The sequence below is a fragment of the Carettochelys insculpta genome, chromosome 4 (genome assembly GCF_033958435.1).
Source record: "Carettochelys insculpta isolate YL-2023 chromosome 4, ASM3395843v1, whole genome shotgun sequence".
Classification (NCBI taxonomy): Eukaryota; Metazoa; Chordata; order Testudines; family Carettochelyidae; genus Carettochelys; species Carettochelys insculpta.
In genome coordinates, this window is record NC_134140.1 from 46,150,872 (window position 1) to 46,170,182 (window position 19,311).

The following is a 19,311-nucleotide window of genomic DNA, read 5'->3' on the forward strand; positions in this document are numbered from 1 at the left end:
ATTTCCAACAGCCTGTTACTGAACATGTTGAAATCAAATATTTTAAGAGGAGTTTTCCCAACAGCTTTCAGAACTGTTTTTTGTTAAAATAATACTTTAGTGCACTCCTGGGTAAGATCTTTATCATAGCTGGTTGTGTGCTTTTAAGTCAGTAATGTGGCTCTCTTGATATTACTGAGTCTCTGTTATAAACTCCAATTAAATGCTAGTACCCAAACATTTACCCACCGGCTGTTGAAACATATTTTCTTTGTTTTTGTTTTTTTCAGTAACAGAGTAGAAGTGTTATAGAAACACTGCACACATTGTATCAATTAGCCTTAGGTTTACTCAAAGAAGAAAATGATAGCCAAGAAATCTAACAGATGGTTCTTTTTAATAAATACATTAATGTCTTTTTTATTTTCCTCCTATTTTGTTGACTAACATGATAACAGAAACTTTCAGACCATCAAACCAGTTCTCACAATCTGTCATTAAGTTTGCATTTCACAGAAATAGTTCTGACAAGCACTAATGGATGAATGTTGGTGCAATAATGAAACAGTATAAGGCATATTTACACCATCCTTACTTACAGAACACTGTACACACAAACAAATCACATATCTGGAACAAAGTAAATTCAATCCCCAAGACATTTTACGCTTATAGGCTTGGCATTAAACAAATATTTACCCAATAAACAGACAAACCTCTTGTTCTTGTGTGATTTATTTGTAACATTGTGCTCATGCAAAATAGGTATTTGCTTTATTGCATTAACATTGAAAGAGTATTGGGATGTGGTTTTGTAACCAGTTTTATCAAATATAAAACCCTGTTTTTCTTCATCTATTGCAAGGTTGAGTCATTTTCACTGATGATATAAACTGAGCTGAGATCTTATGATTGGGTTTTTTATTTGATGAGTTACAAAATGACAGTGAATCCCAGATGATTATAATGTGAAAACCAACATTCTTAATCATGCACGTTTTTAACTAATATAAAATAGTTTAGACCAGATTCATCTAGTATTTGTTTAATTTTTTTTTCCTTTAAGAAATCATATACTATCCAACATCCACTGTTCACAGAAAGATATAAGCAGCAGGAATCACTCTGACTGCAGAGTGGACCATAAGGAGGACAGCAGTAGGATAGTGGCAACTTTAATAAACATCAACTGTACCAGAGATACTTCATGAAAGAGGCTGTTAACTATAACCCATATTTTTGTAAGAGTTCAGACTGCCATGGCCGTTTACGCTCTGGAAAGTAATCTGGAATATGGATTTTCTTAAAATCTTGAATACATTTTTTCATTTCTTCTTCAACACTCAGCTTCTCACATACCTTCTTTTTAGAAAGATTCGTTTCTCTGGACTTGCTAATGAGAGTTTGAAAGAGTTCACTGTTCCTGCGTTTGTCTGGTGGTGGCATCCATTGCACCGGGGCCTTCTTTGATGGGCGATCCAATGTTAGAGTATTTGGCTGGTGTGCTGTTGGTTGTTGGCTGCTAGCAGCATTTTCTTGAGGAGTGCTGGCCTCTGAATGACTGTCACAACTGGAGGTGGACAACTCATTGCAGGAAGTCCCACTTTCGCTTCCTTTGTCTGTACCTTTGTCATGCTTCCTTTCTTCATGTTCTTGTTTGGGAGACACTGTTCTCTGAGGTGGTCCTTAAAAAAAGGAAAAAAGATTAACTAGACAGCAGCTCAAACAGAAAATTGGGCTGTTTTTACAGCTTTTTTTAACAATGCATAGTGATAAACTATTGTAAACTCCAGGTCAGACACAGAACTGGCATAAAATGGTGTGAGTTCATATTATTTGCTACACTTTTGCCATTTTACTTCAACTGAGAGTCAGGACTTGCCTTTCTGTTTAATATGAAGTTAACACAATAGTTTCCCTACTCAAATATATTTCTATATCACAAATAAGTACATCTCCTAGATCCTTCTGCAGACAATGACACGTGCATAACATTGACAGATTATCAGCACCAGAAATCCCTCCAGGCATATTTAAATGAGCTATTTTGCCATTATACTCCAAGTAGCATATTATGGAAAACTAGATCATTGGAGCATTAGGAAAATATTGCTCTACAATTTGTAAAGCTAATTCTTCACTTAAGCAAAAAAAAGTCCTGGCGTTCTGGTTATGTTTGGGAAACTCTGGGTTATTTTTTCACAGAAAATCCACAAGACATGTATCTTGTGGAGGGCACCAATGCACTGAGAAGCCAGACTCAAATTAAGTTTGACAGGCAGCATCATATGAGCTACTAATGTACCATGCTACTCAGGGCCTGATTCTCATCACATACTTGTTTAGTATTAGCAGGGCCAGCCCTAGGTCAATGCAAGTAATGCAGATGCCTTGGGCCCTATGCCTTCTGGGCTCCATGCTCCAATAGCTTCTGGCATCCACTGCCCACCAACTGGGCCTGCTGTCCTCATCTTACCTTGGGCCCTGCCCACCACACAGCCTTGCTGGGCTGGTTCTGAGTATTAGTAACTGTGAGTTCCACCATAGCTACTATATCTTCCTTGGGTTATTTACCAGATATGCAGAGAGGCAGTTTTGTAGGTCACAAAACTACATACTAGAGTTGAGTGAACGTATTTTCTGCGTGGCTATTTGCACAGATAAAAAAATTAATTTGTTTTGCTCACGTTTATGCCCCTCTTTTGTGTTTGCTTTCCACCTGTATCCTATCAAATCAATGTACTGAGAGAAATGATCAATAAAAGCATCAGTTTCAAACAAATATTACAAAATATTCATGGAAAGTGAACATTAGATTCCTAAACGTAATTACTGGTCCTGCAAATCTGATTCTAAGAGCTATGCTTGTCAACAGGAAATAGAAACAATCACTTGGGTCCCATATGTTCAACCATAACTAACCAACACAGATACTGAATATTTCCATGAATTATCCACATTTTGTAGACCGGGAACTATTAGCTGAAAATATTCACTAAATAATTAAAAAAAAAAGGCTCATGGACAAATCACAAACAAAAAAAGCTAATCTAGCTAAACAGGTTATGGAATATTTTCTCACAAGCTGTTTCCTGCAACAACAAACATGGAATGATGGAGACACGAGAACAATCATGATAGTACCATTTACTCACATTTTACTTTCCACAAGTGATATTCATTTCTTTTAAACATTCATAGATCAGACTCAAAATTAGGGTGAGTATATTTGAATCCAAATAATTTGGCTGCTCCCTCTGCAGAGGGACTGGAGAAGAAAAGAGTGGGCTTGAGCATTTTCTCTGCTTATACACACCCCCTTCAATCTTCTATAATTTAGCATATTGCATTTATTTCAAATGCTGCTTTCACTGAGTGCACAGTAGTAAAACTGGTAATGATCTTTCTCCTCCACTCACAGTCCTTTTATTCATACAGTATGTCTCATAGGGTGCTTTTTTCTGTTTATAAATATATTTGCTTGTATGGAAGATTGTTATACTGCAGAATTCTCCAAGAAGTTGCAGGCATATGCATAAGTCATTAAGATACTCCAGAAGAATCTTATTAATTCTAGTACAGAAGTTACAGCTGACTATGACATACATGGATAAACATAAAAATAGTAATAAATATAATTTGAAAATAAAAATGTTCAACACATCACATATCCAATATATAAAAATGGAAAAACCTATTAGGAAGGAAACAAATAGAGTTTATCTACACTAGATCCCTCCTTCGAAGGGGGCATGTAAATGAGCCTGAGCAGTGTTTTGGGAGTAAGGGAACTTTGAAGTTGTGCAGGTACTTCAGAGTGCCCATGGCTAAACGGCTTGCCAGAGCTTTGAACTTAGAAACTTCAAAATTCATGTGGTGGGAATTAGTCTAATGAGATGCTGCATATGTAGTGCAGCACTTCATTGCTATTTCATGCTTGGGTTCGTTTACACGCCCCTTTTGAAGGAGGGGGCTAGTATAGGCAAGCCCATAATTCCACTAAATATGCAGATTAAATAATGTTAGCTCATAGATCTGGTCAGGCAATTTTTCCCAATGCTTTCTCTTTTTAACTGAAAACAAACAAACAAACAAACACTTTTAAGAAATAATTTCCATTTAAAAAACCCACCAAGGTCTGATTTTTTTCAGAATTGAACCAAAAATATTTTATTAAAACTGAACCAATCTGAGTTTTGATTTTTTTTTTCCAATGATAAAATGAGCATTGGTTTGAGTATTGGCCAGCTAAACCCAGGGTTGTGAGTTCAGTCCTTGAGGGGGCCATTTAGGGATCTGGGGTAAGTAGATTAAAAATACAAAAAACAAAAAAGGGCTGGTGCTTGGTCCTACCAAGAGGTCAGGGGACTGGACTTGATGACCTCCAGAGGTCCCTTCCAGCTCTATGAGGTGTGTATCACCATAACATATTGAAGGCCCTAGGTGATAGGCCTGTCCTCTCTTATTGACAACTTCCTAACCTGTGAAAGACTCTCACTAGTAAGCACAGGCCACACCACACTAATGCTAATACTGGAACGTTTCCATGCAACAAACCCTGCTCCCAGCTTTGTCCACGTATTTATTCTGAACAAAAATATTTACTCTGGGGATACCATCAATGGCCCTAACCATGTTAGTTACAAGATCAAGGGCTTTTTCTCATGCACCTTGACCAATCTTATATATGACATTATGTGCCAGCAATGCACTGCCATTAGGTACATTGGACAAATGGGCAAACTCTTCACCAAAGAATGAATGGACACAGAGCAGACATCTGGAATCTCAATGCACAGAAGCTGGTCAGGGAACACTTTAATGGAGTGGGCCATTCTGCTAAAGACCTGAGAATTTGCATCTTACAACAAAGAGAGTTTAAAAGCAGATTACACAGAGAAAGTTGTGAACTGGAGTTTATATTCAAATTTCACACATTAACATTTGGTATGAACAAAGACATCAATTGTCTCACGCATCACAAGGACTGCTTCCCTTCCTTTGACGCTCATAATTATCTCAGGCAAGACACTGAACATCCCCCACACCTCACCCCGCAACTTCAGTCCTATGTACTTCATTTGTCATTTTTTACTGCAATTTTTTTTGGACCTCTGTACCTATAGATGTCAGTCTGTATTGGAAATGCTATTGATCTGAAGAAGTGGCTCTGTCCCACAAAAGTTCATCACTGAATAAATCATTTTGTTAGTCGTTAAAGTGCTACATTACTGCTGTTTTGTTTTTGCTAGATGTAGCTGGTTCAGGCTCCCAGAAGGGTTCCTCCCCTTCTGGGTCAGTGGGCAGCCACTCCACCCCATTGCCATGGGTACTACAACAACTCCCAAGTTAACAGTTCTGGGATTCCCACCTTATCTCAGGTGTGTGAGAGGTGACAGTTCAAAGCCCCCACCTCACTGCAAGTGGGTGATAGGAAAATTAGCTCAGGGTGACAGCAAGCCGACAGGCCTGGCCCTAATGCAGGGCAGATGGCAAACACGCAGTCTCAGACGGCTCACACCTTTGTCAGGGTGGTGTCGCCAACACACAGTTCACACAGTTCCAGGGGCACCCCAGCCCTGGTGCAGGGCAGGGGAACAACACAAACAGTTTCAGACAGGCCAGGCCCTAGCTCAGGGCAGGGCAGCAAAACAACTATCTTAGAACACCCAGGCCCTAATGCAGGGCAGGGCAACAAACAGCCAAAAGGAGCCCAAGTTCTGCTGCAACACGGGGCAGGCCAGGCCCTGGTGTAGGGCATAGACACAAACACACACACAGTCTTACAAGGGAGCCCAGGCCCTAACTCAGGGTGGGGTGGGAAACAACCAAGAGAGCCCAAGCCCTCGTGCAAGTCAGGGAAGGCCCAGGCCCTGATGCAGGGTGAGGCAACAAAACCAAAAATTCACAGAAGACCCACGCCCTAGCTCAGAGCAGGGCAGTGAGCAGGAACAGTTCACAGACAGCCCAGGCTCTAGGTCAGGGCGGGGCAGCACACAAATAGGTACAGGTTGTCTCCTCACTCAGGGCAGGGTGGCCAACCCAATTCCCCATTCGACAAAGGGCACAGACACTTCACCTGTGCTGGCTGTAGGGGTAGGAGACTGCCACATGGCAGGTGGGTGGGGAGGGGACGTGGGCCTGCCCACTGCACTGCATCCCAGCCCAGGGTCTCTGGTTGCAGCAGCAGGGTCTGCTGCATGGGTCAGTGGGGAATCCACACTGCAACATGCTGACACAAGGCCCTTTAACAGTCCTCTCTTATCCCCTGGGTCACTCCCAGTCTGCCACCAGGCACATACCCAGTGTCCGGCCAACTTCTCAGGCCTCACGGGATGCCAGGTCTGGCTGGGGTCCGGGTGGCCTGAACCAGGCCTGCGTGGCCTGCAGGTTCCGGTGCCTCGGGCTGGTTTGGGGTACAGACTGAGGCATTTACCTAGGCCAGTCCTCAGGGTCTGGCTGGTCTTTTGCAGCAGGCAGGTTCCACTGGGGTCCACAAGGTGCCAGGACTGGCAGGGGACCAGGCGGTCCAATCCAGGCTTCAGCCTCACTTGACCAGGCCTCAGCATCCCAGGCTGGGAGCACAGAGCCTTCCTCTGGAGGCTCAGCCTGGACTGAGTCCTCAGGCTGGGATTTTAGAGTTCTGGTCCCACCTCCTGACTTCAAGTCAGGTGACTGGGAGGGGCCAGGCTCCATACAAAATGGCTTCTGGAGGGGTTCTTCCCCCTCCGGGTGGTGGGGCAACCACTCTACCTCACTACAGGATATAATATATACAGACTAACATGGCTCTCTCTCTGTTACTATATGTACATTTTGAATTAAACCATTTTTTTTGAAAAGCTTGTCCAAAAGCCATTTTTCATTAACTCCTCTGTCCCCTCTCAAGTTTTGACAGAAGCTGAGGATATGCTCTCAAAATTTCATAACTTTTTTAAAGCAATGTACGTGCAGAAAGTATTCGGAGAAAAACCAGGCCCCACTGAAGCCAATAGCCAAACACTAATCCCCTCGAACAGGGCCAGAGTTTCACCCTAATTTTTCTGTAGTGGAAATATCATATGGTCCTACATCTTCTTTATGCTATTCTGGGAGAGGAAAGCTCTCTCAAGGTGGATATAAATGTTATGTGGGCCCTTCTCTGTTACGGCAATGTAAAGGCACCTTAGCTTAAAAGAAAATCAGGACTATACAGCATCACCCTTCCATGTAACTCAAAAATGTGAAACAGATTCCGCTGAGGCACTGTCTGTTCAGTAATATTTGGATGAAACCATGTTTAAAACATTCAGCCCAAAAGGAAAATCTCTGAGAAAGTCTGAATATGTGAAAAGACAGGGTTGTGGCAAAAGCCCTTCTGTAACCTTAGTGTCTGCTATCAGTCAGAAGCTGTAATAATAAAGTGCTTAAGGAATCACTGTAGAGATACTAAAAGAAATGGTGGGAAACAAAAATATTATGAGGATTATGAAAATGGGCTAAGGTAAAATATGTCCTTTGATTTCTTCCATTAGGTTTTATTATATTCAAGTGATAAAAGGACAAAATGACTATTCCATAATACTTCCATGTAGCTATTATGGTACTTGTCACAGGGAGAGGGATTTCACTTGTTTAACATCAACAAAACATCTGGGAGTGGGCTGCGTTCAGTCAGCTCCTGTTATTATGTGCAAAAGTGTTCAGATGCTCAGAAATGTTTATTTGTTGCTTGAACACATGGGCTGTTCAGAAAGAAGAGTTTGTTTGTGACTGTGCGCTTGATTAAGCCTTTTATTTTAATCCCTTTACCTGCCTGGGTATGATAAAAGGACTCACAAATGTTGCTGCAGCAGGAACAATTCCTTCAGGGGAAATTACCCTTTAACAGTGTTAAACTCAATGGTGTGTGAATGGTTATGTGATATTTTAAGTGAATGAATCTATTTAAGACTAGGACCATGTGCCTGTAAGTGACAAGTGCTTTGTATCATCTGAAATTTAAAAGAAAAACTTGGGTCATATTTACTTCATCTGGTGTTAAACTCTTACTCGTCACCTTGTCCTGGTGAGTGAGCTTGTGTGTTCCACTGAACCCGGGAGAGCAATGCCATAGGGAGTCAGGTACTCTTAGCAGGGTCACCCATGGTAGCAAGGTCAAGAGGGAGGTCCAGACAAAGAACCATCCTAGAAGTCCTCAATGGCAGAACAGGCGGAAGATATCTGAGGTAATCCTACAACAGCTGTGAAGGCGGATCAAGGCTGTAGCAGACAGGAGATGCCCAGTTGTCATGGATCCCATGCCATTGGACCTGAGCCTTCTATCTGTCAAAAACTGTGGGGGAGCTGCACTGCCACAGTCCCCCCACGGGGCGAAGGTGGAATTCTCATTTATAAAACTTTTTAAAAGCTAAATATAATTGGTTTTTCCTCACATGCAAAACTTTTTCACAGTAATCCCAGTAGTGTCCTTGAAATCCTTTTCCCCTTCTCTCATCGTAATGTTGATTTTCTAGTTGCTCCTCCTTATGGGTGTCTATAGTCGGCAAATGGAAAAAACAATAAAGTGGACATCACTGCTGCATCAGTTCACTGTAAATTTATCACTTTGTTTACACAAAAATATGATATGATAAAAAGCCTATTTAAAGCTCTGGATTAAGAACTATTTTAGCACTATTTAATGGCACAAATCAAAGCAATCCTGACTAATCTTAAATACTCATTTATTTCTGATTTGAGGTTGGAGTTCCATTATGATCTCTTCCAGAGACTTGTGCTGTTTTAGTGGCACAACAGATCACAGAGCTCCACTCTCTTTAGGTAGTAATTGAAATGTTTCTCTGATCCTTTTGAATGTTTTTGTATAAGAATAAGGCAGTGAGAGGAACAAAGTATGAATAATTTTACACATACAAAAAAGAGAACAAGAGTATTCATGGAAAGTGAAATACTAACCAATGATTCACCTTAGAAATGTTTACACCTCTGCCTTCCGCATTACGGGATACAATATAGGCCAATAACATGAAAAATATTACTTTCCCAAAGGAGGTAGAGATATGATTATCTGACAATTAGCAGATATTTTGCTTCCTGATGCTGTTGTAGTACTGAGTAATGAGCATGTCAATTCTAGCACATTTATAAGGATAAATGTTAAAATATGTTGAGTCAGAGTGACATGAACGTAGATTAACCACAGCAGAGATAATGGAATTATTCATGACCTCACTTGCACCCAGAGAGCTTGGCTCTGTGCAAGGATGTGATTTTTAAAATTTGTTTGTTTTCTCCTTCCCTTCCTTATGATTCTTATGATCATTACTTTCAAAGCTTTTGCCCAGATTCTTACTCACTGCCTAGCTATGGAACTGCCATTGTTCCCCACACTAAATCAGGTATTTCCAATATTCAATCTTGGCCCATTACCCAAAATGTTCACTTTAACCTTTCTTAATAAAATAGACTCCTAACTGCTTCCCACAATCCTGCCCGGAATCGTCTCACTATAACCAACCACCTCCTTTTCCCCCCCATTTTGCTTCCAACAAACTCTTTTCCATACATATCAGTTTAAATCCAGATTCCACATAGTCCACTGAGATAGCTACCACTGCTATCTCTCTCTCACTCTCCTCAAACATGAGGAAAGGATTCTAGGGGAGGTAATGATGTAGCTGCTACCCCACATGATGCTTCTGGGCGGGATACCAGATTCATCTACTCAAGGTTGTTATAATGCACAATTTTTGGTTTGCAAGGATAACAGCATTTTAAGCAAAATGCCAGTAAGTCTAAGCCCTCTCAATCAATTTTGTTTTGTTACTACACATTCCATCTGGATGAGTATATTCATGGACGTTTAATCAAGGGATTGATTATAGATTATAGGTGACAATTTCCAGACTCAAAAAGTGTGGCAGCCAACCTGGGCTAATTTTATTAGACCTTATCCTAACAGATAAAGAGGAATTGATCACAGTACAAAAAGTGATGGTAGCTTAGGCACAAATGATCATGACTTGATCATATCTATAATGTGGAAGCAAAATAAAGCTCAGTCCACTAACACATATTTTTGGTGCTTTAATAGGGCCAATTTCACACAGCTGAAAATAAATAATCAGCCAAATCAGCTGGGAGTAAGAATGTCATCAGAGCAACATGAGTGATAACTATGTGACTAGTTGTTATTTAAGAATATGTTACTGGATGCCCAAAAACCACAGCTGAGGAAGAAGGCTGTCTGTTAATAAAAGCTGACCTGATTCAAAGAGGAAGTAAAGGCAGCTCTCTCTCTCTCTCCCCGCCCCCCACACACACACTGAGGGAACGAGAGAGAGATGATATAGAGAGGTATGAAGAAAGGGGAAGTTGGTAGTGATGAATATAAATAATCTCAGAGGGACAGTTGTGTTAGTCTGTGGCTTCACAAATAACAAGTGATCCTGTAGCACCTTAAAGACTAACAAATTTAATAAGTCACGAGTTTCTGTGGGTAAGACTCACTTCTTCAATCTTGATAACTTGCATTCAAGAGTTTAAAATAAAAAACTTGCTTCAGAGATCAACAAAAAGTTAATGTTGATCCTCAATAAGTCTTGGAACATGGGGGAAGCTCCAGAAACCTAAATTTGTGCCAATTTCTGAAAAGAGAAACCTGAATGGTCTGGATATTCCTGTCTGCCTAATATCAGTCCTAGGGAAAATAATGAAGGGGCTGATACAGGACTCAATCAGTAAATAATGAAAGGGCCATAAGGTAATTAATGTAAATCAACATATTTTTCTGTAAAATAGATTCTATCAAACTAACTTGCTATCTGATTGTTTATGATGGTAATAGCATTGAAAAAACATACTTTTATAAGGCATTTGTCTTGACACCACTCATTTTGATTAAAACACTGGAGATATAAAATTAATAGAGCAATATCAAACAGATTAAAAACTGGCCAATTGATAGGTATCAAAATGTAAGTGGGACTCCTAGCGAGTGCATGTTATCAGTGGGGTCCCATGGGCTTGGGTCTTACCCCAGTGCTATTTAACTTTATTAGGAATGACCTGGAAGAACATATAATATCATCACAGATAAATTTTGCAGATGACACCAAAAGTGGAGGAGTAATATGTTCAGCGTATGTCCATAATAAAGAAGACAAGTCACTGATTCAAAGAGATCTGGATTGCTTGACAGACTTACACAAGCAAACAATATGCATTTAATATGGCTAAGTGTAAATGTGTACCTCTGGGAACAAAATGTGCAAGTAATATGTATGGAATGGGGGACTCTGCCTGGGGAAAATACTGACTCTGTAAAACATTGGAGCGGGGAGGGTGGTCACAGTAGATAATTATAGTGAGATGGAGTGCCCTCTTACTGACCCAAGCCGTGTCTACACGTGCACACTACTTCGAAGTAGCGGCACTAACTTCGAAATAGCACCCGTCACGGCTACACATGTTGGGCGCTATTTCGATATTAACATTGACGTTAGGCAGCGAGACGTCAAAGCCGCTAACCCCATGAGGGGATGGGAATAGCGCCCTACTTCGAAGTTGAATGTTGAAGTAGGGCACGTGTAGATGATCCGCGTCCCGCAACATCGAAATAGCGGGGGTCCGCCATGGTGGCCATCAGCTGAGGGGTTGAGAGACGCGCTCTCTCCAGCCCCTGCTGGGCTCTATGGTCACCGTGTGCAGCAGCCCTTAGCCCAGGGCTTCTGGCTGCTGCTGCAGCAGCTGGGGATCCATGCTGCATGCACAGGGTCTGCAACCAGTTGTCGGCTCTGTGGATCTTGTGTTGTTTAGTGCAACTGTGTCTGGGAGGGGCCCTTTAAGGGAGCGGCTTGCTGTTGAGTCCGCCCTGTGACCCTGTCTGCAGCTGTGCCTGGCACCCTTATTTCGATGTGTGCTACTTTGGTGCGTAGACGTTCCCTCACAGTGCCTATTTCGATGTGGTGCTGCGCAACGTCGATGTTGAACGTCGACATTGCCAGCCCTGGAGGACGTGTAGACGTTATTCATCGAAATAGCCTATTTCAATGTTGCTACATCGAAATAAGCTACTTTGATGTAGGCTTCACGTGTAGACGTAGCTCCAGAGTGGGAGAAACCATGCTGTGAACTTTAGAGGGCAGAGCCACACTGTGCTTGCCCCTCTCACTAGAAGTGAGGGGCCAGAAGAGGAAATATAAAGGGCTGGCCTTGGAGGTCAGTTGGGATGCAGCTGTCAAAGGAGACAGACATGTCCTGCCTGCTCCTGAACAGCAGATAACCACTGAGCTGAGGCTTGGCTAGAGCTGTTGGAGTGACCCACTGACAAAGGGCTTGAGGAGTTGCTGGAACTGCCACTAGCCTTCTAACCAGAGGAACTGGGGGTTTCTCTACAGATGCAGGTACCACCCAAAGGTAGGTAGGAAGTGGCCCAGGGGCAGCTGATCTTAGCCTGGCCATGTTGCTGCTGGAGACCCAGTCAGCATGTTGTAGCTGTATTTCCCCCTGACCCAGTGGTGGAATACTCTGTTACTGTTAGGGCCCTTGGCTGGAAAATGGTAGTCAAGAAGGGCCACATCCCCTTACCTCTGCTTACCAGCCCATGCTCTCTAGGTCAAAGAGTCTGCATTTGCTAGCTATCCATCAGAACTCTCACCGCTTGGCCTTGAGCACTGACTCAAGCCATAGATTTTCCACTGCTCTGCCCTAACGACTTGAGCTAATAACTGTCTGCTGCTTGACCCTGAATACCAGCCTGAGTCATAGACTCTTTGTTGCCTGCCCTGACTGAGGGCCTGGACCCATAACTGCCAGTTCCTTTGCAGCTAGAGACCTGAATTGAGCACCACTCTACCTGAAGCATCAGTCAGAGCCACAGGCTGTGTATTGCTGAGCTAATTCCCTACCTGTGGACAACACCCAGTAGCCGCGTCTACACGTGCACGCTATTTCGAAATAGCAGCGGCAACTTCGAAATAGCGCCCGTCACGTCTACACGTGTTGAGCGCTATTTCGAAGTTGAAATTGACATTAGGCGGCAAGACGTCGAAGTCACTAACCCCATGAGGGGATGGGAATAGCGCCCTACTTCGACGTTCAACGTCGAAGTAAGGAACGTGTAGACGATCCGCGTCCCGCAACATCGAAATAGCAGGGTCCTCCATGGCGGCCATCAGCTGGGGGGTTGAGAGACGCTCTCTCTCCAGCCCCTGCGGGGCTCTATGGTCACCGTGTGCAGCAGCCCGTAGCCCAGGGCTTCTGGCTACTGCTGCTGCAGCTGGGGATCCATGCTGCATGCACAGGGTCTGCAACCAGTTGTCGGCTCTGTGTATCTTGTGCTGTTTAGTGCAAGTGTGTCTGGGAGGGGCCCTTTAAGTGAGTGACTTGCTGTTGAGTCCGCCCTGTGACCCTGTCTGCAGCTGTGTCTGGCACCCTTATTTCGATGTGTGCTACTTTGGCGTGTAGACGTTCCCTCACAGCGCCTATTTCGATGTGGTGCTGCCCAACGTCGACATTGAATGTCGACGTTGCCAGCCCTGGAGGACATGTAGATGTTATTCATCGAAATAGCCTATTTCAATGTCGCTACATCGAAATAAGCTATTTCGATGTAGCGTGCATGTGTAGATGTAGCCAGTGACAAAGAGGCAGAGTAGCTTCCCACTCACTCAGTGTGGGCGGGACCACCACTAACCTAGTACGTTTGATGCGGAACAGAGGAAGTGACCCCACCCTTGTAGCAAGGGGACATGTACACACCATGCCTTAGATATCCCTAGAGGGAGAGATGGAGCTTAACAAGCTCATTAAGTACTTGGTCAAGACCCCGCAACATCAGCGTATGTCACAACTCCACCAATAGCAGGTTCAGCACCTGGGGGCACAATAGCAACTGGTCCGACTGCACTGGTTGGATGCTGTGAGGGAGTGGAGAAAGAAGTACCTGGCATCCAAGGGGTTAAAGAGAGCCTGTGGGCCCAGTTAGCTCTGGTCCGCTTTACTTGCAACCTACACCAGGCCTGCAGAGAGGAGAAAAGCAGGGAGCCTGGCTCGGTTTGGGAGGGAGGCAGAAGGACGTTCATCAGAGGAACCAAACCCATGGGATTATATAAGCCCTCACCCTCACCTACCCCTTTGGGAAAATGGGGACGACCCCCTCCCCGAGAGACCCCAACTAAGGGGAAATTTGGACTACTGGGGACATGCTCCATACTTAAAGAATACCAAGGAAGTGGTTCAGGGTCCTTGGGACAGGACCATAGGGGGCAGGATGCTAGCATCCCCTGTGCCCCTATTTTGGTCCACCTAATCAGTGATTTATTCACTACGCTCCCCAATCACTCAGGAACCAGCTACAGGTGCCCAACACCAGAAGCAGCAGCAACAATGCTTCCAGCAGCTCCCAATCCTGCTGCCCAGACTCAGTGGGCCAACCTAATGTGGTGTGATAACTCTCCACCCCCACCACTGCAAACACACTGATGATCTTTCAAGCAAGTTGTGGCATTTGCAAGGGGGCCACCAGAGCACTGGGCCATCCTCTTGGCTTGATGGGGGCAGTCCAGAATGCCTTTCAGGGCATGTGATTACAGATACATAAAAGTGGCCATTTCAGATGCCTCAGCCAACACACTGGAGATCTTCAGCCAGCAGTTCCAGGCTCAGACCTATCCACTGGTCCTGGCAGCAGGTCATAGCCCAGGAGATAAAGGACCCCTGCTGGAGGTGGCTACACTCTTAGTGGCATTCAGTCAGTGAGATTTCTAAACAGATCATCCAACAGCAGTTTGTATGTTCTCCCATCCCAGCGGAGGTCTTGGGTACTCCAGCACCATCCCGCAATACAGCGTGTCCATCATCTTAATGCAGGGGGGACAAAGACGCTGAGACTGCTGCTGGGCCAGGAGCCCCAGCCCTGGCCTTGATGCATGGTTCAAGGCACCCCAGCCTCGTGAGGAAACTTGGGCCCAAGGCCAAATGACACTCTGGAGTTCTGACCCCTCACGTCTGGCTCAAGTCGCCAAGAAGCAATGCTGCTCCCATGTGGCACAGACATTCTGAGCATTCTGACAAGAAGAGTTGAGCTTATAACCCTACTTCCTCCAAGGAGACGATCCCATTGACTGGGTTTGGCATCAAATGTGCTCTATATCAGACGGTGTCAGGTACCTTCAAATACTTGCCAATTATTGTCCAGTGCCTTCTAACCCTTCTGATTTAGGGAAAATTATTGGAAAGGTTGCAGTTGGACAACTTTGTCTTTGTTAAAAATCCTGTTTTCCTTGATTGAGTTTCCTTGATAGTTGCAGTACCAGCAACTTTTCATACATCGACTGCAGGGTTTTACTGAGGCACAAAGGGACCCAGGCTGGGAAGAACAACATTGCTTTCGAGTGATTCTGATAGTCTCTGACTGGCAGATCCCTCAGATGTTTTTAATAATCACTCACCTGCCTTTGGAGAACCTTCCTGGGGGGGCGGGGGGCCAATGAGGGAATACCAAGCAGGGGGCTCCACAAATTTTGTGAAACGTAAGCAGTCCAGGGAGTAAAACTGGGCAGAAAATTTGCCCCAGAAGATATAACAGTTTTGGCTTCTGTCCTGTTCTTGAAGGAGTTCGTCTATTGTTTGTTCCAACAGCTCAGATGAGGATGATGATTTATACCTCATCTGAAATCAAGCTGGCATGAATCAGTCACCCAATGTACTTCTCCTCTTTGCATCTGCTTGGCATTTGCAGCTGTTATTTCAGATCTGAGCCTCATCACAATTATTTACATTCTGGCCCAGATTACTGCTCAAGAGCTTAAACTAGCACAGTTTATGGATGCCTACCTTCTTAATGCTGTTATCCTGGAAAAAAACATGTTATACAAGTGGTTTCCTGTTTGCTTTAGGCTGAGTTCAAGGGGATCATTTTGTTCTTAAAATCTTTATATAGATTGAACCTTGGATTTTTGTTTTTGGTTTTTGAAAAACTGGATCTCTTCTACTCTGTCACAGCACAACAGTAGAAATTAGCTCGAATGTGTGAGACAAATATAAAAAACCTGTTGGCTGGGTTCCCTCACTGGAGGGTCTGGAATGTACACCCTCCTCTACTCAGTGGTTCGACAAGAAGTTAAAATTGCTGCCATTTAGGGAGATGGGAAATCTTCTCTTCCTATAGATTAGGGGATAAGAATGCTATGGATATATCAGCACTTCAGTAAAACATCCACAGTTGGCCTGGGTCACAGTACCACAGCCTGAGCCACTGCAAGCTGAGTCAGATAACCTATGCTGACAGAGACTATGTCGTGGGCTTTTATTGCTGGTCAGATGAACCTCAGGAGGCAGGTTGAAATAGCATCTTTAAGCAATCTATGTTTTCACGTGAGCATTTAGAAAGTTACACTGAATTCCTCGGCCAAGAGAATGCATGTCTTTAGGCTCATTTTATATAGAAATACAGATCAATTGAAATATATGCATGATGTTTGTGATTCTAGACTCAGAAGCAATGACAGATGCTGGATGATGATCCACAGCAGTAAACTAACCCCTTTTGTGAAAAGTCTGACTTGTCAGGATTAACACTTGATGAATATAACACAAATCCAGGCATGCTGCTGTCCTGTTCTATTTTTAATAATCAAGAGGAAAATGTCACAACGTACAGAAATCTGTTTCTCAGTAGGAACTATATAAAAAACAATGACAACATTATTTTGGGGCTGTAAACTGGTTAGCAGTTGTACAATTATAAAATAAATTATATGACTGAATTTCTAAACTCTATTGAGTTCTCTTTAAAATTTAGTGTTCTTTTGAAGATTTTTTTAAAAAACTTTGATCCTCCATTCATCTGCCATTTACTCAGTGTGGCTTGATTCAAGCAAGTATTTCAAAATGCCACCTTTACATGCCATCATTTTATCAGGCTCTCACACTGCCTGATTTGCACTGAGCATTAGAAGAAATAATAATGCCTCGTTTTCATTGAGACTTTCATCTAGTGAGTCTCTAAAGAGCTTTAAGAATTGTGTGTGCAGGAATAAACTTCACCATTGAAAAGCAGCCATCTTTTGAGTGAGAGGTTGTGTCTTAGATTATCTACTTTGAATAGCACTCACATATTCTGATGATGGTGCAGAACAAACACGTATAGATACTAGAGTAAGAGGCTGTCAGCCATGAGGACAACTGAAGCAGAATATGCTGAATAATATTGACAAAGCACTGCATAACAAATTCGCGGTCTTATGAAGAGTGTTATGGGCCTTTGAGGGGTTGACAAGACAAGGGAAAAGAGTTTTTGCAATACCATCTAAGAGACCCCTTAAAAGAGGCACTTATCCACCACCCATATTTAACTCAGATAAACAAAGGGCACTTTAGGAGAATTAGTTCTGCAGTTCTAGGAAGTGTAGTGATGCAGACTGCTCAGACCGCTATACAATATCCTCAGACATACCCCTCTCTATTCATAAATCAATATCACTCTTAACTTAAACACTATGGCTGCGTCTACACGTGCACGCTACTTCGAAGTAGCGGCAGTAACTTCGAAATAGCGCCCGTCACGTCTACACGTGTTGGGCGCTATTTCGAAGTTGAAATCGACGTTAGGCGGCGAGACGTCGAAGTCGCTAACCCCATGAGCGGATGGGAATAGCGCCCTACTTCGACGTTCAACATCGAAGTAGGGACGTGTAGACGATCCGCGTCCCGCAACATCGAAATAGCGGGGTCCTCCATGGTGGCCATCAGCTGGGGGGTTGAGAGATACTCTCTCTCCAGCCCTTGCGGGGCTCTGTGGTCACCGTGGGCAGAAGCCCTTAGCCCAGGGCTTCTGGCTGCTGCTGCTGCAGCTGGGGGTCCGTGCTGCATATACAGGGTCTGCAACTAGTTGTTGGCTCTGTGTATCTTGCACTGTTTAATGAAAGTGTGTCTGGGAGGGGCCCTTTAAGGGAGCGGCTTGCTGTTGAGTCCGCCCCGTGACCCTGTCTGCAGCTGTGCCTGGCTCCCTTATTTCGATGTGTGCTACTTTGGCGTGTAGACGTTCCCTCGCTGTGCCTATTTCGATGTTGGGCTGAGCAACGTCGAAGTTGAACATCGACGTTGCCAGCCCTGGAGGACGTGTAGACGTTATTCATCGAAATAGCCTATTTCGATGTCGCAACATCGAAATAAGCTATTTCGAAGTTGGGTGCACGTGTAGACGTAGCCTATGAAACACTTTTTCTTATCATAGATCGCTTACATGTGTGTTACTGTGAGACGATACTCTCTTCTGAGGGATGGACAGTGCTCCAAATCTACTTGATATCTGCACCAAACAACTGACCAAACCCAGCAATGAAAATAATTCAGGGGTCCACTCCCTTTGCTCTTTCCTCTGGAAAGTTCATCAACCATTCGCTCCCTAATTTAGAAGAAATTACCCGTTGTAACAACAAAGACATGTTTGTGTCTGATGTTCAACTGCTTTCCTTCTGCATAACAATTCTCAAAAGTACAGTGTTGACAAAAATTTGGCCTGTCTACTATGGTCACAGGAGAAAGCCAAAATAAACGTTAACTACTCTCCTCTGTTCTTCGTCTATCTATCACGAGTGGGGTTTTTCTAAATTTTTTAACCACTCCATGAAGAGAGAAATGGTCCAGTTGTGATTACAGTTTTGCCTCATCTAAGTATTGCACTACTAAAGAGCTGGGCAAAACAGCGGGATGATTTGCACATAACAAATTACCCAAAAGCCATTAAGAAGCGGGCAGCTAAAAATTAAAGCATGATAAAATGTGAATGGGAAACAAATGCATCTTGCTACTGAGCAATAGGAAAGGAATAGATGCAGGTAAGTGTACCTTACTGCAGGTGAATTTCACTGGTTTCATATGATGGACTCATTCTTTCATTTGCCTGTTGGGATAACAGAGCTTAAGAGAAAGCAATCCCATACAAAACAATTGCTAGATACTTCAAACTTGCCTGATTTAATGGATTAGTTATTGACTATCAGATGTTATACACTTGCTCACTTTGAAACAGACTTGACTAGGCAACATGGTCTATCTGGACACAGTGCCTGCACATCCAGTTTTCAGTAACACCTTGTCATAATAGGTGCATGTGTGCTTTCCCTATCATTGATTTCATATGACTTCAGAATTATGGTTCCTCCCAACAGGCCCTTCAAACTGAGTCACATACTTCAGCTATTGTAGCACAATGCAGGTGTTGCAATCTCCACTACTGTTGTTCCCGCATATAACTGTGACACAAAATGTTCAACCATCATGATAATAACAATATGTTACGACACTCAGTGACTTTTCTCTATAATTTAAGACCCAACCCCTCAC

At 43.4% G+C, this 19,311-nt stretch overlaps 1 protein-coding gene across 1 annotated transcript in view; it reads right to left on the reverse strand.

Moving 5' to 3' along the window:
- Positions 1 to 421: 421 nt before the first annotated feature.
- The window catches only part of KCTD8 (potassium channel tetramerization domain containing 8), a 146,041-nt gene continuing 127,151 nt past the window's right edge, over positions 422 to 19,311 (reverse strand). The window contains exon 2 of the mRNA XM_074992698.1: positions 422 to 1,664. Coding sequence (XP_074848799.1) covers positions 1,204 to 1,664 — 461 coding nt within the window. The 3' untranslated portion in view covers positions 422 to 1,203. The remainder of the gene's footprint in view (positions 1,665 to 19,311) is intronic.